The following is a 24,454-nucleotide window of genomic DNA, read 5'->3' on the forward strand; positions in this document are numbered from 1 at the left end:
TCCTACACATGCCTATCACAACATGTGGTACCTCATCCAGTGCACTAAATGCCCCAATAACAACTATGTGAGTGAAATGTGACAATCACTATGCTCTCGAATGAATGCACACAGAGAAATAAGAGATAAAAACCATCATATCACAAAGCACTCACTCAATATCCAACCTCAGTCTTCATCCTCAAGGAAACCTGCACCACACCTTTAAAGACAAGCCTGGGAACTTAAATTCATCACTTTGCTAGATACTAAAAATCATGGACTGAATAGAGACACTGAATTTATGGCTTATTACAAGTCTATAACCCACTTAACCATTACCCCCCCCTCGCCATCTCTTTTTTCTCCCCCCCTCCTCTGACTTGAGGAGTGTTAATGGGCCACATCACCTTGAATGGCCCCTTGAAATATGTGTTAACTACTTATGCGAAACAATCTGTTCCAGTACATTTCCCAGACCTGAGGAATTCTGTGTAAATTCCAACACTTGTTTTTCACACCAATAGAAGTCAGTCCAATAAAAGATATTACCTCATCCACCTTGTCTCGCTACACGGCATCTTACCACTTTATTAAATTTAGAATACCAGCTCTCAAACTGTAATCCGGGGACCACTGGTGAGCCCTTGCTGATGGTCTACATAGTGTTGGCTCTTCACATGGTGCTGTTTCCAATTGCATTAAAGGCAGCTAAGATATATTAAACGGTTTCCTAATATTACTATTCCATGTAAACAGTATGCTGTGGGTGCCATAACAGTGTTATATGATTAGGAACAGGAAAGGAAGTGGTCCACATGGTCACAAACAGGAGAAGAGGTGGCCCACGATCCAAGTTTTATATTGAAATACGATCCACACTATAAACAATTAAAGAATCCTTGGGCAAAAAATTCACACCAACTACAGCCTGTGGTCTTGTAGTGCTCTTAGAATATAGGTAACTAAATGACCGTGCACATTTCAATATTGCTATGGTTAGATTCACTATTTTTCTTTTCAATGTTTTGAATTTATATTCAAGTACTTTTTCTCCCTCTGTAAATGGTCTTTATTTATGGTTTTAATTAACCTGAATATTTAGACAGAGATCACTGTGGCCTACATAAGACTTCTCTGTGAGCCTTAATTAATTGATTTGCAGAGCTACTTGAGGTATTAGGTTAACCAATTACCCCTCAACAAACTCTCAGATTTCTATTTTTGCATTTTTATTTTTATAGAATGAGAGTAGGTGGAGGAGGCTGCCTGTGGAAAAGAGAATGCTGCAGAAACTAAAAGGAAAAAGGATGTGTTTTGAATTAACTATTTTCAATTAACGCTGATTCATCTCTCCTCCTGGTTAGTGGAGACATTCAGCACAAACCGCAAAGGACTTTTTTTTCCTTTAAATTCCTATTGCTAGTCTCCTTTAAAAAGATGCTGCCCCTGCATTGTTAATTTCAAGGGTTATATAATCAGGCTTCCTACTCCATGCAAAAATTACTACCCAAGAGTCTTTGGCTGCAGTACATAGTTTCCCACTTTACGAAGATTAAAGAGAAATTGTATGTTATTAAAGACAAAAGGGCACTTCTTCCAAAATAATGCACCCAACAACATGAACCATGGGTGTGCTGGGTGACAATGGCAATATATCTATTATGCCCAATAAAGCTCACCTACAGGAAGGCTTTTCTACTACTTAGCTCCACCAGAAATAACTTTGAGAGTTATTGAGTGCTCTGTGGGCTTTTGCTTGGCTCTCTTCCCCTTTCTTTCCAGGCTAAACTATGGGAGCAGTCAGATCACTCCACATTCTCAACTGGCTAAATGCCAGATGATAGTCACCATTTTAACCAAATAGTGATTCATGAAGCATTACAATCTGACATTACTCAATGGCCTAAGAGCGCACAGTCTGTTTTTCCATTTCACTCTTCTTTATTCAGAAAGTATAACAAAATCAGAATACTAGTACAGGCATTCCCTTGTGAAACATACCAGGTAAAAGGTCGCTCATTGTTTGGAAGCTTTTAGGGGTAATATATAGGGAAGCTGTCTCTCTCTCTCTCTCTCTCTCTTTTAATCCACAAGCCCTTCAGAGGTCCTGCTAGGGCAACAATCAAGACTTCTTGATATAGTGAGAGAGCTCATGCTGTTACAATAACCCCATTTTCAAGTACAAAAGGCAGTGATATGACTGTAGATACTCCATATTCCATTTCAAGACCACCCCACTGAGGCAGTCATTGGCTTGGAGGATTTCCAGCTAAATCCAAATTAGAAAAAGATTGACCCCTCTGAGAGTGACAAAGTTTGCAAGCGCTCTACTCATTATTTCTTAAGTCAATTCTTTCAACCCACTGTGACTAACCATGTGTATCCTATCACCTGTTCAGACAACACTCTTAATAGAAGTTTGCTCTGGAGTCTTTATCCCAGAATAATGCCAGTTAATTATTTTTAAATAGGCAATTAAATGGTTTTAGTTTCTGATGGGTGGCCTTGTTAAGATACCTCTTTGCACATTCTGCAGACTTGGAACATTTGCCCCAGGGGTTATATTAAAATTAATCATAAAAAGGATGCATCAAGATGCATGCATAATAAATCAGAGCAACTACATGACCTTACTGTTGTAACCATTGTCCTTTCTCCTTACTGCCCCCCTCGCCCTTGTTACTGGGGTTTTGTTCTTTTTCCAATTACTTATCTTGTTAAGTCTAAACTTTCAGATTTGTGGAGATTGGCTCAGCTTGTATGCACACAAGAGAGGTGAGAAGAAGACTCATGATGGCTTCCTCACTTTGCACTCATTATTATTAGCTATTTGTTTTGCAGTAGCACCTAAAAGCCCTATTCAAGGAACCAAGGCCTCATTGTACTAGGCACCACAGGCACATGCAACAGCAATGCCCCTCTGCCATGTACATTAGCCAAACTGGACAGTCTCTACGCAAAAGAATAAATGGACACAAATCTGACATCAGGAATCATAACATTCAAAAACCAGCAAAGAATCCTGTGGCACCTTATAGACTAACAGACGTTTTGCAGCATGAGCTTGCATTCAAAAACCAGTAGGAGAACACTTCAACTTATCTGGTCACTGAGTGACAGACTTAAAGGTGGCAATTTTGCAACAGAAAAGTTTCAAAAACAGACTACAATGAGAAACTGCTGAACTGGAATTAATTTGCAAACTAGATACCATTAACTTGGACTTGAATAGAGACTGGGAATGGCTGGGTCATTACACAAATTGAAATTATTTCCCCATGTTAAGTATCCTCACACCTTCTTGTCAACTGTCCAAAATGGGCCATCTTGATTATAACTACAAAAGTTTTTTTTCTCCTGCTTATAATAGCTCATCTTAATTAATTAGCCTCTTAGAGTTGGTATGGCAACTTCCACCTTTTCATGTTATTATGTATCTTCTTACTATATGTTCCATTCTATGCATCTGATGAAGTGGGCTGTAGCCCATGAAAGCTTATGCTCAAATAAATTTGTCAGTCTCTAAGATGCCACAGGTACTCCTGTTCTTTTTGTGGATACAGACTAACACGGCTGCTACTCTGAAACCTGTAACAAAAAAGACACTCCCTGTCTCAAATTGCTTACAGTCTAAGTAAGCCCATCACGGTCCTTACTTTTTACTGGGCACAAGGTCTCTGTGAGTTTAGCATCAACAGCATCATTAGCTTCCTTGATACGAGCAGGACCCCTGTGTGGGAGGAGGAGCATATGCAAGCACCTTTGCAAAATGTGGAGCAGAAGCTGTCCCTGAATCAGTAAAAATGTATGCTAGAGCTCCTGATGGAGCGCAGTGGCGGCACCCCCTTCAAAGTGCAGAAGTATCCTAAGGGCACGGTTATAGCCCACAGATAAGTCAGCTCTTTGGGGGAGTGTGGTGGGTTTCCTTCACCCCTGGAGCACTCCACTGCCATCTGGTCGTGGTGCTGCCGTTCTCTTTGGCTACCAGTGTCCCCCTGCAGTCTATCAGCCGGCCTCCGTGGGCCTTATGTCACTTGGCCCTCTGGCTGGGCCCTTCAGGGGTACGACAAACTCAAACATTAGAAACAGGTCCTTGCCCATCAGGACCAATAATAAACAAACTAGTTTCTTACTCTTTCTGGGTTACAGTCCCTGCCAGAGGTTGAATCAGCGGAGTTCCTTCTTATTCCCAGCCACTGACTGTGGCCAGTAATAGTCCCTGACCTAGCCTGGTTCCTCTGGCTGCAGCCTATGGAGCATCCCTCCTTGCTCCTCTGGCTCCAGCTGGGAACTGACTTGTGGACAACAGGCAGCTACCTTTTATTTCAGCCTGCTGAGCCTTGATTGGCTGTTGCTGGTCCATAGCCGTTCTGACTGCCAGAGGCCAAATCTTGCTGGTTTCCCAAAAGGCTGCTCTGTTCTTCACAGAGAACCGTTTCCTGGGGTGGGGTGCAGCAGAATAGTGGGGCCTCCAGTAGGGGACCACAAAGACCTGGTACACCCAGTCACTGGGAGGGACCATGTCTTTTATTTGCCTGCAAAGCAGCATGCACACCTATGGTGCTGCATAAATATGATAATAAAGCAATTAATCTGATTGCCCAATATAGTTCTTTGCAAGGCATGGTGCAAGGAACTTTTTGACCAGGGGCCAGATTTTAAACTTGTGTAAACCAGTATAATTCTGTTGAAGTGAATGGAGCTATACCAATATACACCAGCTAAGAATCTGGCTCATGTTTTTTTGAACTGACACTAGTTTAAAACAATCCATTACTTAAAGAACCAAAAATATTCCATCTTTCCTTTAGAGATTTGCCCAAACAACGTTTTACCCAACCCTCTTTCCTCTTTGGTGGTTCAGATAAAACGGATCCCAGATCCAAACAATCCCAGGATTATGGTTAGGTTTAGTAAAACCAAAGCCAGCTGATGATTGCCAAACCAAAGGGAGACTCCTTGACCACTCAGTAACTGTGCAGAAGATGCTGCTGTTGCTGCTGAGAATGTACATGTTACATGTCTCTACGGATCTCTATAAACATTTATAATGGCACATTGATGGGGGGTTTTTCTGAAAATCCTGTGCAATGGGTTCATTACATATTATTAAACATTAAGATTATAAAGGTTTAAAGCTGAATGACTTGGCCATCTTTTCTTCATCTTCATTTTCATCCTGGAAAATTTTCCAAATCTGTAATTTTCTAAAAACATCCATCAGCTTTGGTTAAGGACAGTGCACTGCTTATCTTCTAGGATGAGAATATTGCCGGGACTATATTTTATGCACAGAAATCTGACTTTCACATCAATCTCTAGTTCTCAAATATTTATCTCTCTAGATTTACTCCTAGCTTTTATAGTTTTTGAATTCATGTTGCATTTACAGTAAAAATAAAAGTACAGAAATGTGAATCTCATCAAAATGAGGGTGGGGGTGGCTGGGTGCATGGTGGCAAATTTTGGAACCAACTTTGGGTAGCATGTTGAATACACAGTTTCTCTCCTGAACTTCTGCTCCTGGGGAAGAAGGGGGGTACTGTTAGGGGAAAACAGTCATGTAGAGTGTGGTTTAGTAAAGTGAGCTGTACAATCCAAAACTGAGCAATGGTGCATGTGGCTTCTATGCCTATAATTTATTCATCCCAAGGGGCACAGGTTATGGATTTGAGTACTTTTTAAAATCTGCTAGCTTTTGAAATATTTAAGCATCACATTATGTTTAATGTAAATGATCATAAAAGAAGAAAATTAAGGACGGGAAGTAACTAGAAAGGGGTGTTGAGTTGTGCTCACCACAAGTAAAAGTGATGGGCCTTTGATGAGGTATATAAATAATTAGTAGCACAATTTAAAAGCAGTCTTTTAAAAAAGAATGTTCAGCTTCTGAATACCACAGTAGCTGTGTGTTATTAATTTACAGCCTTATTTTCCAGAAGCAGGTAGAGCTTTTGACCTTGTCATCAGCAAGATACCAGAAGATCAAGAGAGCGTGCAAGGTATTTAACTCTTGCTGCAAAACCATTGCTTCAGATTTTGTCAAATGCTGGGCCTAAAATGACTGGACCTATTCCAAAGGTCAGAGTTCATATGAGGAAAATTCAAAAATTCCCACTGAAGCATAGGACACTCAAGAACGAAATTAACTAAAAGATTCCTTGGTTAATTCCTTTTAAGAAAAGTCTTCATAGTTGGATCTAAAAACTAATACTGCCAATAAGTTATGCTCCTGAGCTAAACTAGAATAGAGAAATAAGTGAAATGCCAGACTATACAGGCCTGAGCAGTACCTTGTCGCCGTCGACTATTGAGTTTCCTAAAGCAGGTGCCTTCGACAAGTCGGTTAAGACGTTGTTGTTTGACCAGCTCTAAGATTTCAGGCTGAATCTTCTCTTTTAACTCCCTGGAACAAACAAACAAAAAAAAAACAGGCACTTTTTAGCTTTATTCACGTACCATTTTTTCTCACTGAGATAGACAGCATCACGAGAGACTCAGCTTGATTTTGGGGATAGTAGTCTTACTTCAGCACCCAACCTGCTTCAAGGAGGGAAGTTGTCTAGTGGCTGGCATGCAGAAATGGGAGGTCCTATTCACATCACTGTCAGTAAATCAGTATGTGGTCTTAGGCAAGTAATTTAACCTACTTGTGCCTCAGTGAAGCCATCTATAAAATAATACTTAGTATCATACATCACAAAGGCACGTAATGCACCTCACAGGATTATTGTGATGCTTACTTGCTTAATTGACATAATCAGATGCAATGTTCTATGAAAGTGCACCAGTTATTGTTATTATTTAATACAAGAGAGCAAGTTATACAGTCTGAAACACCAAGAGAAAATAGTGAGCAGTCCCAATTCCAGCTCAGACAAAATAATAACTGATTATACTTGATTGTTTTTATTTCCATATCGCTCTGTGAATTTACTACCATATGGAGTTTGTTGAAAAGTTCCGCAGGTTTTGATACTAATGTGTATCTAGCGTTAAATGTTGATTTCAGACACTGTCATAAGGATACACAGGTGACTAAATTCATTGGCTATCTCCTTACTTAGATTAATTAAGAATACATAAAGGAGAGGTTGAAACATCAACTTGACAGCAAGTCTAGTAAGACTAAGATGTAACTGAATGTGTAGAGGGGTCATAAAATATGAAATGTGTCAAGACCATAATTTTGGGTTGCTGTGTGAATAAAGTATCATAGAAACATAGAATCTCAGGGTTGGAAGGGACCTCAGGAGGTCATCTAGTCCAACCCCCTGCTCAAAGCAGGACTAAACCCAACTAAATCATCCCAGCCAGTGCTTTGTCATGCCTGACCTTAAAAACCTCTAAGGAAGGAGATTCCACCACCTCCCTAGGAACCCATTCCAGTTCTTCACCACCCTACTAGTGAAAAAGTTTTTCCTAATATCCAACCTAAACCTCCCCCTCTGTAATATCAGACATCATTGTGTATAGTAGTAATCACAGCCGAGACTCAGGAAAGGAGTGCAATTGCAGAGGTAAACCAAAATTCCTCCCCTCTGGAAAACATCAGACTTTCCATCTATGTTGATTGCTATGTTCATGTATCACTTCATCTCACATGCCCTCTGCATGCAGAAACCCCACTGAAATCATAGCAAGTTCTGTGCGTAAAGATTGCGCCCTTAATCTGATATGCCATAATCCTCCCAGGTACTAGTTAAATGCTTATGTATATTGGAACAGGAGTTCTTGATGCACAATCTGCTGTATATTTACAAGCTGTGAAAAATTTATCCATTCAAATATCAAGTGACTACAACTATAGAAACAAACTACCTTTAGAAAGTGTTTTATTCATACTCTTATGATTATTTTCAAATCCCATAGTTTTCCCACTGACAGCCATGGTATGAATATTCTGCATGGTATTTATATACTGTCAAAAGACTTTAGTACTTGAATAGGTTTCTTGGTTTTCCAAGCTGGCTCCTAAGTACACTCCTTAGGAAAGAGATGGAGAAAAGGCCCCCAAATACAACAGCAATGAGACACAATCTGGATTGGTTTAGCCGTTCTTTAATACAGTGAATATCTCACTGAAATGGCCTCAAGTGTTGGAGCACAGTATAAAGAAGAGTTTGATATTTATGCAGTTCAAACCAGAAATTGGATAATTATCACTAAAGTGCACAGAATCATAACACTATAGAAATTAGACATGAAAGACCTGAAAAGGTCATCTAGTACATCCTAGTCCAATTGGTCAGGCTCAGTGTTTCTTCCTCGGGCCAAGGACTGTATAGTGCTTGACACAAATTGGGGGTTCTCTAAATAAGAATACCTGAGAAAAGTTAAATAATTCTTATTTATCCACTGCCAAACAGGTTTACCGGGTGGCTCGCCGAATATAGAGAGCACATTGTCTTTGCTCTGAAGAGCTCACAGCCTAAACAGACAGCATGCAGGCCAGGCACCAGGGAAATATGGATTTACAAATTAACAAGGTGATAGAAGTGGTGTGAGGTAAATCCCACTCCCCTCTCCTCCCCTCCGAGATTGCAGTTTCCCTTTGTTTCCCTTTCGTTAACTCCCATGTTTCCTCCTCTCCCCATTGTTGTTGCCCAACATAAACCAGAGGCAGAGAGTGAATTTGAACGCTAGCCAATCCAAAAATAAATAAAACCCCTCAAAAGTGGCTCAGTATCCAAAGGCTTTCTTGCTATAAGACAGAGGGAGGAGGGGGCCTTCTTTCTCTCTCTACTGATATGGCCTACAACACTGCAGTATCCGAGTGCCCGGCAGAGATAAATACCCTGTAATGCTGAGAAGTATTATTATCCTAGTTTCTACAGATGGGGAAATTTGGCATGTGGAGATTACTGGGGAGATTTTCAAATGCACAAAGAAGAGAGAGATGCCCAATTCTCACTGATTTTCAATGAGCCTTTGAAAATCATCCTCTAGTGACTTGAGCCTAGATCCTGTGCCTTTAGCACGATACCATCTCCCCTCCTGCCTGGTCAGCCTTCACTCTAGTGTCCTCAGCTGCGGTGGCCAGTATAAAATTGTTCTCTATCATACTTTTTCCAGTGCTTTGTCCAACCCCAATTTAATTTTATTAAGCAACATGGCACCAAATACTTCTTTGCAAGACTATTCCAAAACCTAATTCATCTCACTGTCAGGAAGGCTTTCACTCTTACTACTTTCAGATTATATAAAATGGGGTGGGATACACTGAGCAATCCTGCTAATTACTACCCACGGACTTAAATAAAGGACATTATCCTCTGAAGCATTTACATTTCCTCAATCACTGCAGTCAGTGGGAGTTGAGGGAGTTCAAGCATTGTAGGGTTGGGCCCAAAACCAGAAGAGCCACTCCACTTACTGGTAGAAATATCTCACTCTGCCTAATTTGAAAATCAAATCTGGAGAGCAGTAACACAGAGGAACACAACTTTAAATATATTTTTGGAACGTTTTTATCTTCTGATTTCAGAGTAGAATAAAATCCAGTTTGTACATGGGGAAAGGGCAAGATAGCAGGGAAAATATGAGGCAGGGATAAAACAGCTGATTGCATTTTAGTTTCTACTACATTCCAGCAATTTAATAATCACAAGAGTTAGCGAGTTGGAAAGGATCAAACACTTGAGAGAGCCAAATAATAAGGTATCACTAACTTTATGATTCTCCCCATTGGTCTCAGCACACCACCAGCTACTTGCTTTTAAAACACACATCCTAGCTACTCGTAGCTCACAAGATCTTTAGAAATTATTTTAATTTTTTAACAAATCAACAGAGGGTTTTTTAGTACCAATTTCATCTGTCTCTAACCCTGTACCTTTCCAACGCACAGCTCAGATTCCTTCCAATCGGCAAGTCACTTTTTCTAGAATTGGGTATTTTATAGTCATTTAAATCATTATAACACAATAGAAAAGTAATCCCAAAGCACCTTTCATCTATTATATTGTATTCTCTCCTATTCATTAATGCTTCCTGAACAGTTATTATTGACACTTTCCAACCTAGCAGAAAATTGTTAAAGATAAAAGAAAGGTATAAAAACCCATATCCCTCCAAATGTTCCCCTCTGTGTTGCTGACTTACAAACAATCCATCCCTTACAACTGCTTCATTAACAAACTCTCCTTAAGCCACTCCAGCCGCCTCTTAGGCCTGGTCTACACTAGGGTGGGGGGTCGAACTAAGGTACGTGACTTCAGCTACGCGAATAGCATAGCTGAAGTCGAACTACCTTAGTTCGAACTTCTTACCTGTCCAGACGCCGCGGGATCGAAGTCCGCGGCTCCCCCGTCGACTCCGCCACCGCCGTTCACGGTGGTGGAGTTCCGGAGTCGACGGGAGTGCATTCGGAGTTCGAACTATCGCGTCTAGATTAGACGCGATAGTTCGAACTCCGAGAAGTCGAACGCTATGCGTCGACCCGGCAGGTAAGTATAGACCTAACCTTAAAAATCATAATTTTACCTTTTATTCACCGCTCTACTGTTATTTAGTGTGCCAAAGAAATGACCTAGTGCTTTGCATAGCAACATGATCAGTAGAACTGGGTACACCAGGGGTGGACAAACTACAGTCCACGGGCCACATCCGGCCCTTCAGACATTTTAAACTGGCCCTCGAGCTCCAGCCAGGGAGCGGGGTTGAGGGCTTTCCCTGCTCTGCACATGCTGTGGTGCTCGGAAGCAGCGGCATGTCCTCCCTCAGGCTCCAATGCATAGGGGCAGCCAGGCGGCTCCGCATGCTGCCCCAAGCACCGCCCCTGCAGCTCCCATTGGCTGGGAACCACGGCCAATGAGAGCTTCAGGGTGGTGCCTACGAACGGGGCAGTGCGCAGAGCTGCCTGGCTGCACCTCCAGGTAGGAGATGGAGGGGGGACATGCTGCTCCTTCCAGGAGCTGCTTGAGGTAAGCACTTCCCAGAGCCTGCACCCCTGACCCCCTCCCGTGCCCCAACCCCAGGGGCGGCTCCAGGCCCCAGCACGCCAAGCGTGTGCTTGGGGCGGCATGCCACGGGGGGGCGCTCTGCCAGTCACCGGGAGGGCGGCAGGCAGGCTGCCTTCGGTGGCATGCCTGCGGAGGGTCCGCTGGTCCCTCAGGCACACCTGTGGGAGGTCCACCGGAGCCGCGGGACCGGCGACCGGCAGAGCGCCCCCCGCGGCATGACGCCATGCTTGGGGCGGCGAAATGTCTAGAGCTGCCCCTGCCCAACCCCTGTCCCCAACCTGCCCTCTGAACCCCTTGGTCCCAGCCCGGAGCACCCTTCTGCACCCCCAATTCCTCCATCCCCACCCCAGAGCTCACACCCTGAGCCGGAGCCCTCACCCCCTCTGGCACCCCAATCCCCAATTTTGTGAGTATCTATGGCCCCCCATACAATTTCCATACCCAGATGTGGCCCTCAGACCAAAAAGTTTGCCCACCCCGGAGTACACCCTTCCATCTTCTTTTCTTCTTCTGCTAGCCTTAATCCTATCTATGTGGAGTCAGCACTTTTAGTCCTCCTCCTCCATTCCAGTCTGTCTTGAAGCAGTTCCTCAGAAACTCCATGGCTAATCGAATACTTTTGTATGAAATTCATCCATCTAATTTTGGATCTTTCCAACCCTTCTCATGCCCTCTGCTTCTAAATTTAACGCCCTGTTTCCTATCTATTCTTCTGAACTTCTTTTCACATGCCCAAACCATCTAAGCCTGAATTTCTCTCAGCTTTTCTTTAATTAATTCCACCATCACACTTCCCTCAATTCATTCATTTCAAACATAATCCAGCCTGGTAACTCCAAGCATCCATTTTAACTTTTCCACTGTATTCAAGATCTGCTCCTGTCTCCTCCTCAGTGCCCATCATTCAGAGTCATACAAAAATGGATTTTGTAGATCTTATTTTCAATTTGATAGGCATTCTCCTATCATAGATCAAGTTGCTCACTTCCTTCCATTTAGTCCATGCCTTTCCTGTTCTGCTTATAAATTCCTTGTTGAGTTCATCATTATCCTTTACTATTGAACCTAGGTTTTTGAACGTCCGCACCTTTTGGTAATGGCTGGGCTCCCAGACTTAGAATTCCATTGTTTTATTGCAAGGTATCAATGAATCTACTGACCACATAACCTGTTTTATTTCTGCTGATTTTCATGCCATTTCTTTCAAATACACACCTCTATTTTTCTAAATCTTCTTCACTTCCTCTTTGCTCTCTGCCGCAAAAAAATCTCCAAAAAACATGCACAGGGGGGCCATTCTCTGGATGTCTTTTGTAAGTGCATCGAGCACCAACATGAACAAAGAGGGGCTCGGGGCAGAGCCTGGATGTGCTCTGACTCTTATTCGTAACTATTTTATTTCTCCATTTGGCTTTTTAACTGTGGGTGCATCCTTCCATAGCCATTCAAACACACCCTGTTTTCCCATGGATTTGCTGTTTTGACAGAACTGGAAGCAGATAAGACTTGAGCTCTGATGTCCCAATAACACTGTGACCTTAGGGAAACAAAATTGCTCCTTCCAAAACTGAGCTAATGCAATTATGTGAGTCTAAATTAATAAATAATAAAAATTAATAATAATAATAATAATGCAACAATTCCCACTTCAAACTCAAACGAAAGTTGATTTGGAGCACAGTAGTCCAAAAGTTTGAAGAGCTATAACTTCTTTATTTTTTATGTGGGAACACCAGCAAAAAGGCTCCTTCATGCTGGGGCAGTGAATAGTTACCATCCATTAGTCACATCCTACTACAGCTCTAAATAAGGCTAGTGACGTTATATTCAGTTGTGAACAATTTCTTTCTAAGTATCTGCAATTCTTTAGCTCTCTGTAGAGAACCAAAACTACCTTCTCTGGCTTGTTCTCTCTTTTACACACAATGGATTCATGATTTTGTACTTATGTTATTAGTGGCATCTACACAATTTGTGAGTTCAGTACATGGAGCCAAATCACAGGAGAAACTAAAAGAGCACTTTCCCTTCACAATCAAGAATAAGTGATCAGAGATGCAATCAAAATGGAAACTCACAGAATTTAAATCACCATGAATACAGTCATGATTGTTTAAACAGCTTTGTTATTTATTTCTTAAGCTTAACATTTGTCTTGGATCTGAAATGAGTTTCTTTAACATTTACACTGCTTTTAATTGTATCATGGAATGGGTTCATTACATTTTGTGGATGCAGACTTTACACTTGACAATGGCGAGCAACACTGATATTTGGAATCAGAGAGCTTGTTCTGCACTAGCAAATTTCACCATGATAGGCAAGGCTCAAAGTGAATATAAATAGTTGACCTGTATTACTGATAAATAGTTGACTCACTGGGAAAGTGAGGAAAACAAGAAGCTTTGGGAACAAGTGTAGCACCACTAAGCTGCTTTGAATCTCTGAGTGTTACAAAAGATTGGCAAAGAACTGCTTTGAAGTGTAGGGATGCAAAGCATTTGTACTCCAGTTTTGAACTGATGCAAGACTACAGGTGATATCAATTCTAACTGGGTGCTAGGTCCTATCATTCTAATAATCTGAAGACATAAAAGCATCATTGTCTCTTTCATTCCAGTCACCATTATTAAAGTTTGTAACTCTGCTTAGTTTATGCTTTCACCATTGTCCTGTCAGAGAAAGGCCCATGGAGTTTGCACCTAAATGTATTTTTGCAGATAAACCAAAAGCAGAGTCTCATATATGAATCCTTTTGAACTCCAGAGTGATGGAACTGAAATACCTAAATACAAATCCATCTTTACAGTTTCGTCCCATTCAACTTCAAATGTGGCCAACGTTTCATGAAATGTTGGTTTAAGATGATGGAACTCTCACAGTTTCTCAGCAGATCATCTCAAAAGGTTTCTGCTAGTCTGGGTCAAAAGACATGAGATTTGAGCACCATTGAAGATGAACCTGCCCTATGTCAATAGTTTGGCTTCAAGCCCTACCCCAGTACATATCCAAATGTCACTTCCATGGCCCATCTTTAGGATTTTCACATATAATAGAGATGAAGACATTTTGAGAAGCAGACACAAGCTATAATAGAGATACAACAACTGATACATAGCATTAGACCATATGACATGAATATTACACTGCATATATGTTAACAAGAAATCACCTAGAAATAAGTAACTGTACCTTACTAACAAACATCAAAGATAAAACAAGCAAAGAAAAGATGACACTATCACGCAAACACTTTTTTATGGAGCCAGTTTATACTGGTGCTATTGCTCTGGGCTATTTGCCTGGCTCAGAGAAGTGATATTTTGAATCTTTATGGGGCATTGGACAGAAGACAAAATTTCACCTTAAAAAAAATAAATGTGCACACACAACCACACAAAGCATGGAAATGTCAAAGCATTATTTGCTGCAAATAAGTCATGCTTGGCCCTATAGGGATTAGCTAAATCTGTTTTAACTGAACTCAAAGAAACAGTTGAGATTCCCAGCAGAAGAAAGCATATGCACTTCAATCAGATGCTATTCCACTGCTTTTGAGCAGTGCTCCCTGGGCAATTTCCCCCCCGGGTTCTCCCTGAACAGTTCACAAATGTGATTCACATTTGTTAGTCCTTCCATGCAAGAAGTGACTTAGAGAGAGGAAAGTACTTACAGAATTGGACGAGACTGGAAATCTTCCTGGTTCATCCTCTCAGACTGACGGATTTTCAAAATTTCTGTGTAACTTAGATTCTGAAGTTTACTTTTGAATTGATCCAGAGAGCTAGGCTTGGTAGTGAGTGCTCTCATTATTTGCTCTTTCACCACCTGCATTACCTGTGGATGAAAGCAAGAAAGCATAATTTTTTTAACTCTTTGGTTTGGATTTCAAATAATATTCCAGTATATGTTGCAATTAGGTGATGTGAGGAACAGGAGAATTTTAATAATTATCAGTAGCGATCACAAAGCAAATTTTGCACCATCGACTGCAAAGGCGTTAACCTCTAACTGGATGCCACATATAACAACAAGGGCTCAAATACACCACAATAAATAATCCTCTTGGGGGACTCACTTACAATACAGTTATCTGTTAATACTGTTAAAAAGCGATTCCTGTTTTCTAGTGTGAACGGGACTGTCACTGTCTTACAGTACCATGCTATACCCCTGGTTTGGCCAAGGCCATAGCATGGTTTGGGGACAAAGGAGTAACAGAAGGTTGTGTCTCTTCTACATTAGAAGATAGATCTACATTGGAAGGGGAACCAACCAAACGGAATGCCCCAACACAGTTTTTAATGTAGAAAATTGTATAGTCTGTAATAGGGTGACCAGTGCGAAAAATTGGGACGGGGGTGGGGGGTAATAGGCACCCATATAAGACAAAGCCCGAAATATCGGGACTGTCCCTATAAAATCGGGACATCTGGTCACCCTAGTGTGTCAGAGTTCGGAGACTGAATTCGCTCCCTGGTTTCTGCCAACTCAGCCCATGCTGTGGGGCCCCTTCAGAAAGTCTACGTGGAGACGGAATGCAACAGTGCAAACTGTTGGGGGTCTGGAGCTGGGTGGATAGCTCACAAAGCTGGAGAGCATCCATAAGAAGGGCTTTATGGCACTCCTAGTGGAGTTTAAAGCTGCCCTCCCTAGCAGAAGGCAGTAGCAAAGTCTGATAACTGCAGTACTTTGCTCCACTCTGAACTGCATATGGGGAGGGGAGCATCTGATATATAAATATATATACACACACACACACACACACACACACACACACACAGGTATAACTGCTGTGTGATTATTATGTGCTTTTCTTTTCCATTCCAGTTTTCTCCTCCTTTGCCTTTCTCGAGACTATTTGGTTCAACCACTCGAGTTTCAACCTCAGCCTAGAGGGTCACTGATTTTCATACTGTCTCAGGCACCCATTACTTATTCACAAGGAGTAGAGTAAATAGCACAGGAAATGAAGCTAGTAACAAAAGAATATAAAATCAGGAGAGGGTGATCAATTTTCTAAGGTTGCTATAGGATTGCTTTTGAAGCAGTGCCATGAAAAATGCAGACTAAAGAATTAGAATGAAAGATGTCTGCACAACAGACAGATATCTGCATATTAACTATTTTGCTAGGAGAAAACTGTTGAGACACAGTTAACTTAGGGGATTTGTTTGGCACCAGTACCCATAAATATATATCACAGATTGATCTCTCTCTCACTTGCTCTCTTTGCTTCTTTCCTCACTGCTGGTACAGATAACATATTTTGAAATGCTTATCAGATTCTGTCTTTAGGTGGAGTGGGGGAAAAAAACAGTTTATCAGACTTAAAAAGATTTTTCTCCCTCACAGCCAAGCCAGGCTGACAAGGAGGAGGAAATAGTAACATTCAGCCCAGATCAAAGCCGATCTGTGATAGGAATTAACATCTAGGAAAAAAGGATAGAAAATATTCTTGCATAGTTTTTTTCTTTTCTTGTATTCCTTTGTCTTCGCTAATATTTCTAAAAATGGAAGCTTGATCCCTTAGAAGACTACACATTCTGAAAACTTTTCTTTTCCCAAACATGTGTACATTATTATTTTAGTTTCACTGCATCAACCTTGAAACGGTCATAATCTGAGCTGTGTTTTTGACGTTCATTTCTTGAGATGCAACACTCCTTTTAGATATGAGCTATATACTCATTCTAGTCTTGCTACCAGGTGCAGTAAGCAAATCGAAGCAATTAAAAAGAGATAAGAAAAGCTCTCTATTGCACGAACTGAACACTCCTGAGCTTTTTCCAACAATCCATTTCCAAAAGATGATGCTGTTTTTCCCCCTATAATTCACTCTCTTCAATCAGGCACAAGTTTACATTTCCACATCTACTTCCAAAGGGTCATTTTCTGCTGTCCTTACTCTGAGAAGCACTTTGAGTATGAACTTGCAGAGTAATATACTACTCTTCATAAGTTTGGTAGACTCTGGCCCAAACAAAGTAGAGAGTCCTATCAATCAATTCACACATTTTAATATCCCTATCATTGTGGTATTTGGGCTAGATCTGTAAGATTTTTTGAGGATAATTCATCAGGTAAAAATATCTAGGATTCTTTATTCGATGTTTCAGCTGCTGTTCCTTCACCACTTATAGGGATGTTTGCTTTCAGGTGGCTGCTGTCTGCAGTCCATCAGATAGACCTCTTCTAACTGGTTATTCTACTTAGCTTATTGGCATGGGGTGAGTGATTGATTCGGTTGCCTATTTCAAAGAGGATTTCTGCATGCTTTTAAACTGATCATTTAAGAGGAACAACTTTTCTCATTGGCTACATTCACAATATAGCAAACAGATTAGGCAAGTCCAAGTATTAAATATGCCATCCCTGGCTACTGATTACCCCAGAAATTAAATGTAAATGAGCACACTATCATGATGTTTGAACACGAAGGGACTGATCCAAAGTTGATGGGAATCCTGGCGGTGACTTCAATGGGCTTTGGATAGGCCCTAAAGGAGTTTCTGAAGTCTAATGAAAAAAATGTCTTTCTGACATAAAAGAATAGTCAGAAGCTGATGCTCCTAACGTAAGGAACAGGTGTACTGCTTATTCATAAACCCATATTAGACAGACCAGGTTCCATCTGATTTCTGGTTCCATCTTTCTTTTTCTGTCTTCTTGGCAGCAATTATAGCACCAGTGAAGGAAAACATGTCACCCCAGTTCAGTTTTTCCAATGAGCATGAATTTGGCCCTGGGTATCCCCTCTATTTATCAAGATTGTTACAGGTACATTTTCAAATGTAGATACTTAAAGTTAGGCACCTAAATAAGTGGCCTGATTCTCAAAGAGGCACAGCACCCCCAACTTCCATTGAAGTGGAGTGCTCAGCACCTCAGAAAATCAAACCATTACTTTAGATGCTAATGTTGCAAACACTTACACACATGCTTAACTTTAAGACTCTGAGTGATCCCTGTATTTGCAGTAGCTGTTGTAATGCAAATAATGTGTGTGTTTTCCAGTGCTATAATCTTGAACGCTAACCAGAGGAGAATTGTTAAAGACCGATCCAGTCCTCTTTGTGACACCTTTTCCCCCATCAGCACAAGACGGCAGAGTCAACAGGCATGCCTTAAAAACTAGTGCACGCCAGAGCTAAGCCACTGAGGCCATCATCTTATTTTTAGTGTTAGTTGTGGAATGGTATTTAACAAGTCAAGCTAAGTGCCACAGCTCTTAGTTGAGTCATCTCCCTAGCATTGGGAACCACTGCCAAGAACTTCTTATCTGCTCAAAATCTCTAAAGTTGAGTTGCTAGCTCTTGATTACGGCTGCTTGGGAGATTAATTGCTCTAAGCTTAGGATCAACACATTTAAAAATTGACCTTACAGGTGTAATTAAAGGAACTCTTTTCCTGAGTGTTTCTTAGGATATATCTACACTACTAGTCCTATAGAGACACTGCTGCAGCCACTCCACTGTAGCACTCTGGTGCAGACACTTACTACAATGATGGAAGGAGTTTTTCCATTGCTGTAGTAAATCCACCCCCTTGAGAGGAGTAGTTAGGCTGATGGAAGAATTCTTCCATTGACCTAGCAATGTCTACACTGGGGCTTAGGTTGGGTTTAACTACATCCCTTGTGTGTGAATTTTCCACACCTCTGAGCAACATAGCCAGGCCGACCTAAGTTTTAAGTGTACACCAGGCCTCCATGTTGTTAAACATAAATGTTATATATGGCGATTGCAAATGTATTATATATTTTTTTACCATAGGACATATGCAGGATTAGATTTTGAGGGGGGAACATTTTCTCCATTTTGTATCCTTTTTGTTTGATTTTTTCTAGACTGATGCCCTGTTATGTGGTGAGGCAGAACTATGAGTTGGGGAGTTTGCTAAAGGTGGTCAACTTAACCGAGAATATTCAAAGAGTTGGAGTGGTAAAAAATTAAATACATTTTTGATGCTGTAAAGCACAGTGACTTAAGGCCAACTTACTTGTCTGGAATGAGATGGCGGTACCTTTCATGTCTTACGAATCTAACCTATCTACTGGATTTCTAAGTTGGCCATTACTATTTTATCTAACTTCAGATACAACTTTTTAGATAGCTCTCAACATATCCTTGTTTGACCTCATCTCTGTCAAGTCACATTTTGATTAATTCTATCTTCCCACCACTCCTATCTTTTTCTCTTTTGTTCTCTCCTATCTCTTGGCATCGGAATTTATTTCTATGCAAAATAAAGACAATCCCATTCAAGTAGGCAGATCAGAAGTCTGAACCCTTTGACTTTATAGTAAGGGCTTGTCTACACAACCCCAGAGGGCAGACTATGGAGGTATGCGTTGCAGCATGCACTGATGTGCTGCACCGTAACTACCCCCACGTAGACCCTGCTAGCATGAACTAAAAGGTACCTAGATTGCGTTAACACAGTCCTGGTTGAAACAAGCCATTTAAATATCAACACTGTTAACTATTTCAGCACTGACTGTTTTAACAGAAACATCCAGCATCAATGCATCAGCACATGTGGTAGTTGTAGAGATGGGGCGGCAGGGGGGATGGAGGGAGGGGGATAGCTTCCCTAAATCAGTTTTTGTAAGAGTGCAATGCCATAGCCTCAGAGTTCTTCAAGGCTGATCTCTCTCTCCTCAAGTCTCAGCTCCAGGATTCATTCCCCAAATGAATTTCCTGTCCTCTGCCCAGAAGAAGAGTAGAGATTTGGGGGTAGGAATGAGCATCTATTAGTCTCCTTTTCTACGCCTACCCTGGACAGGGAGTGGTGAGGAAAGATATGAGCTTGAACACGAGGTAAGGAGAACAACTGTTTTGCCTTTCAGCTCGTAGTGGCCATTCCTGAGGATGCTAAGCAGCAGTCTCCCCTTCCTGCTTTTTCCATCTTTTTCTGGTCTTATCACTCACCAGTGACAGATTCTTCCCAGCAATATGAGGACCCAGACTGGCCAGAGTGGCTGGGGATAGGAGAAGTGAGATTGTCGCTTATCAGAGATCTGTGGAAGTGGGGGGAAATGACCAACTACATTTCTCTTCAGATGCGGGCAGGTGGGAAAAGAGGCTCCGTGGCCTAAGTACTATGCAGAAGATTATTTTGAGAATGAAGCCAGGAGGGAGTTGGAACTTAGGTATTCCTGGTGGAAGTAAAGTAGATAGCTTTGCCATTGCTATGTCTGGGTGTTCTGTAAATACAGTTCAGAGGAAATGGATCATTAATTGCTGCACTAGACTCATTATATCCCTGACCTACAGCACATCTTCAGGCAAAGGAAATAGTCTGCTGGGAACTAAACACATGGCTTGGTTTTACATTTCATTTCAGGAGCACAATCTACTTGCTGCACTGACACATTTTCCTTGGTGAATGCATATCTGCACCAGTTCCCTTGGAGACCTCCAATCTACTTATAACATTGTTTGGGGATTTTTTGGTTGACTGAAGTCAGAAATAGAAGCAGAGGTCTGGACTCTGAGGAACAGCAGCTTGAATTTGACGCAGTAAATGACAAAAATACGGCAAAGGATTTCTAGGAGAGAAGTGATGTGGCTGGAGAGATAGGGAAGGAAGATGACTTCAGTAGTGGCACATTCAATAGACTGGAGGAGGCAAGATAGGAAGAAAGAAGGCTGGAAAGAAGGGTATAGCTATGAAGAAGAAGGATGGGCAGGGCGGGGACAGGGGTGTAGAAGGGTGGAATGTTGTTATTGCAGCAAAGCTGTTATAGCTGCTCAGGGGATCGGTCCTTGGTGCTCCGGTGTTATCAGCACTAGCAGAGAGCACAGCCTGCTAATTCCGCAGACCTTGATGTTAATTATAGGGAAAGACCAGAGGCATGGTTTGGTGACAACGGCAGGTGGCCAGGTTTATTGCCCTCAAGACACAGTCCTAATGACTTGCACAATTTGCACAAGTACATTAACAACATGGCAAGGAGCAGCAGGAGTCTTTGCTGTCCCCTTGGCCACACAAAAGGTTAAGGCAAGGTCTCCTGACATATATAGGATGAACAACTGGAATAAACAATTTCCATACCACCTTACATGTTTTATGACATCTGTTTGTTACTTCCCCTTGTACCTTTTTTCCTGGTATTTCAGACAAACCATCCCTATTCATTATTCTGTCAAATCCCTATCTTGTGCTAGATTGGAGTGTATTCGTATTGGCATTCTGGAATGTATTTATGCAACTATTTAGTGTCAAGTACTTTCTAGGAGTACTTATGTTTTAGCAATGCTAGCAGCATCTTTGCCAAGTTTATGTATCCGACAGTGAACTTTAATACATGGCCTGACTTTCATTCACAGCCTCTGTTTCAGGCGTAAGGTTTTGCACCAGGACTAGTGCTCCAGGCTCTCTCTTTACTACGAGGGGTTTTAGCAGTATGGATTAGCACAATAAAGATGGAATCTGGTTTATATTAAAAGCGAAAGAAGCAAAAGCACCAATGAAAGATCAGATAGGGTGGGACAACGATATGAGAGACTGTGAACCTGGGAGACAGCACTACAATGGAGTTTCAACGGTGACAGAGCAGGAAAGCAGAGAAGGATCTGAAGAAGAGATAATGGAAGAAGATCAAATGAAATGAAACAGAAGGGACAAAAGGAGGAGTAAAGGAGGGGGTAAAGGGTAAAGCGTGAGGGTCAGGAGACAGCCAATAGAAGGGAAATACCAACAGAGACTGGGATGAAGGAGGAGAGAGTGGAACTAATGGTGGAGGAGGGAGAAATGAAAAGAGGTGTTTAAGAATGTGTGAAATGCAGGACGAATGAGACTAGGAAAAGGACTTGAGAAGAAAGTCATCAGCAGGAATCTTGCAAGAACTAATCATGTGAGTTTTCATGCATTTTGGTTCAAAAACGGTGAGAATAACATTTCGCAGAATTGAGTCAGCACAAAATCTGGCCTCAAAACTCTCATCTAAACAATCTGAATCATCCAAACAACACTTCCTGAGTCCATCTCTGATTTAAATAGGAACTACTGAGGGATGAGAAGCATGAATATTTGCACCAAAAATGAGACTTAAATTGGTCTCCTTTCTGTTCATCATGCCCCTGGAGCAAGTGAAGCTTGAGATGACTCCTGAATGACAAAGCTTTTCTGCCCAAGTAAAATGATGTGCAAAGTTAATATGACGGTCTCTGTAAACTCGCTTGTTAGTTAATTGAAATCTTAGTTTAACCAAGATTACATTATTTCTCTCAGTATCTGACAAAGTCCCCTGGCAAAATAAAACATGCACAAATCATTTGTGGGTGGCATTTAATCCAGGGCTTTTCACTAATAAAATGTGCTTAGCTCCTCAAACAAGTTTTCAAGGAGGGAGAGGAGATGGAAAAGAGAGAGAGTGTGAGAGAAGGGGGAGGAGGAGAGAGAATGTCTACACTTTAATTTTTAATCATGTTTTAACATGTGATAATTAACATGCTGTAAATTCTAATGGAGACAGGAAACAAATATTTAGGTTAAATACGACTAGAAACAAATATTTATGTCCTAGAACAAATATTTGTGTGGTGCCTCCACTACAATTTACAACTGTCTTAGTAACATGTTTAATATATGTTCAAACAGGACTAAAAGTTCAGCTATAGATTTGTGTACTCACAGATTGCTAGTATTGGGGAGGGATAGGGAGGAATAGGCAAACTTTTAAATCCACAATATCCTATGTTAACTTAATACAAAAAATAGATACCAAAACAAGTTAAATTAAAATTACAGGACTGGTACTGCTCTAAATTACACTAGTTTATACCCCAAGCAACTACTGAATACAACTGTTTAGAAAAGAGAATTTCCATCCCATGTGAAAATCTGATATTTTGACTTTTGTTTTTGTCCTGAAATGGGATGCAAAGTTGAAATACTGAACATTCTCGAAGAATGAAATGATCCAGTAAAACTTTGATTCGGGAATGTCAAAATGAAAAATTTTAAAAGTTTCAACTGAAATGAAATGTTTCATTCCAAATTGTCAGCATTTTAGACATTTCCAGATGTCTAAATTATGATTAGAAACAAAATATTTCATTTCAAATTTTCTCATTAGAATCAGAAAACATAATGAAAATGGACTATTACAAAACTCCGTATTTCATCAAGAAACCTTTTGGGTAAAATAATTTTGATCAGCTCTGTTAATGAAATGCAGATACTCTGGGTTTAACATTGGCATAACTGAGAGCAGGAATACCAAAGCAGGAATTTCAAATTAAATGCTCACATTTCAGCTTTAATTTACATGAACAAGAGAAAAATGACAAAGATAAGCCTCAGAGATGAGCTGGCAGCCCTCTTTTTAAATTTCCTGACCTTTGTTAATATGCATCATGGCTTTAACATTTTAAAAAAAAATTTCTTATATTAAAAAGAGGAAACCTTCACAGTACATAATAAAGTGTACCTTGCATACTTTACTAGAGAGAATGGAATTGTGCCTTTGGATTGAGTCCTTCGTCCTGTGTACATACGTATAAGCCTTTGTGAAGAAACACAGCAGGCGAAATCATCAGCTGATGTAATTTGGTATAGCTCTGTTGAATTCAATGATGCGATGGCAATTTCCATTAGCTGAGGATCTGCCTAAGGTTTGCAAACTACAGAGTCAGGCATTTGCAAAGATGTACTATTTATCTGGATAAATTTGTATTTTATTATGCATCATATTTTCTAATGAGTAAGCAATAATAATTCTTAGGTAAACACCTATTTTTATATTCATATCACAGAAGAAAGCAATGAGCTAAAAAACTTGTCTACAGAGTACCAATTCCTTAGCACTCTTCCAATTAACAGTTGAGTGTTTTAAGTGATAGCTGCATCAATGATATCAAAAGGTCTATTCAGTGCTGGAAGAATTAAAAAATGGTCATAAGAATTAATTAAACCATTTATAAAATACATGAAGCAGTGAATAGAGCAAACCCATTCTGACTAGTCAGATCTTAACTGTGTCAAGAAAAGCTATTATTATCTATTGTATAAATCCTTCCAAGTTCACAAATTACTGACCTGGCAGATCATAATAAGTGTCTTCAAGGCTGGTAGAGCCCAAACTCTGATTTCAGTTGTTGCACACGTGCGAATAAGCCTCTATGCTAAAAATCTTTAGGAAATTATTTTAATTGAGAAAAAATCCTAACAAATAATGATAACAATTCTCTCTGGGGCAGGGACCACCTTTTTTACTTTGTAGCTGTGCAGTGTCTAGCACAATGAGGTTCCTGTTCCCCAACTGGAGTGTTCAAGCACTACTGTGTAACACAAATAATAAATGACAACAATGCACATTAATTATTTTGCCTCTTTGTATTAAAGAACTTAAAACAGGAATACAGAAAGCAAAGCCTGTGAGGCTATTCTTACAAGAAGAAATATGGTAACAAAGTTGCCATATTCTGCTACAAACACTGCATGAGCTTTCATGGTTTAAGCCGTGAGACCTGTGAGTTTTTGATTGTTGGGAAGAGGTG

General features: G+C 40.7%; 1 protein-coding gene across 9 annotated transcripts in view; it reads right to left on the reverse strand.

The window, feature by feature from the left end:
• The window catches only part of ELMO1 (engulfment and cell motility 1), a 448,062-nt gene that overhangs the window by 29,167 nt on the left and 394,441 nt on the right, over positions 1–24,454 (reverse strand). For all 9 annotated transcript variants that reach the window (XR_005593822.1, XM_039523397.1, XM_039523400.1 and 6 more), the window contains 2 exons: positions 14,620–14,783; positions 6,276–6,388 (listed from right to left, as the gene is read on the reverse strand). Coding sequence is in view for 8 of the 9 variants with exons in the window: in XM_039523397.1 (XP_039379331.1) it covers positions 6,276–6,388; positions 14,620–14,783 (277 nt within the window). In the remaining variant the exon portion in view is untranslated. The remainder of the gene's footprint in view (positions 1–6,275; positions 6,389–14,619; positions 14,784–24,454) is intronic.

This window comes from Mauremys reevesii, linkage group 2 (assembly GCF_016161935.1).
Source record: "Mauremys reevesii isolate NIE-2019 linkage group 2, ASM1616193v1, whole genome shotgun sequence".
NCBI classification, from domain to species: Eukaryota; Metazoa; Chordata; order Testudines; family Geoemydidae; genus Mauremys; species Mauremys reevesii.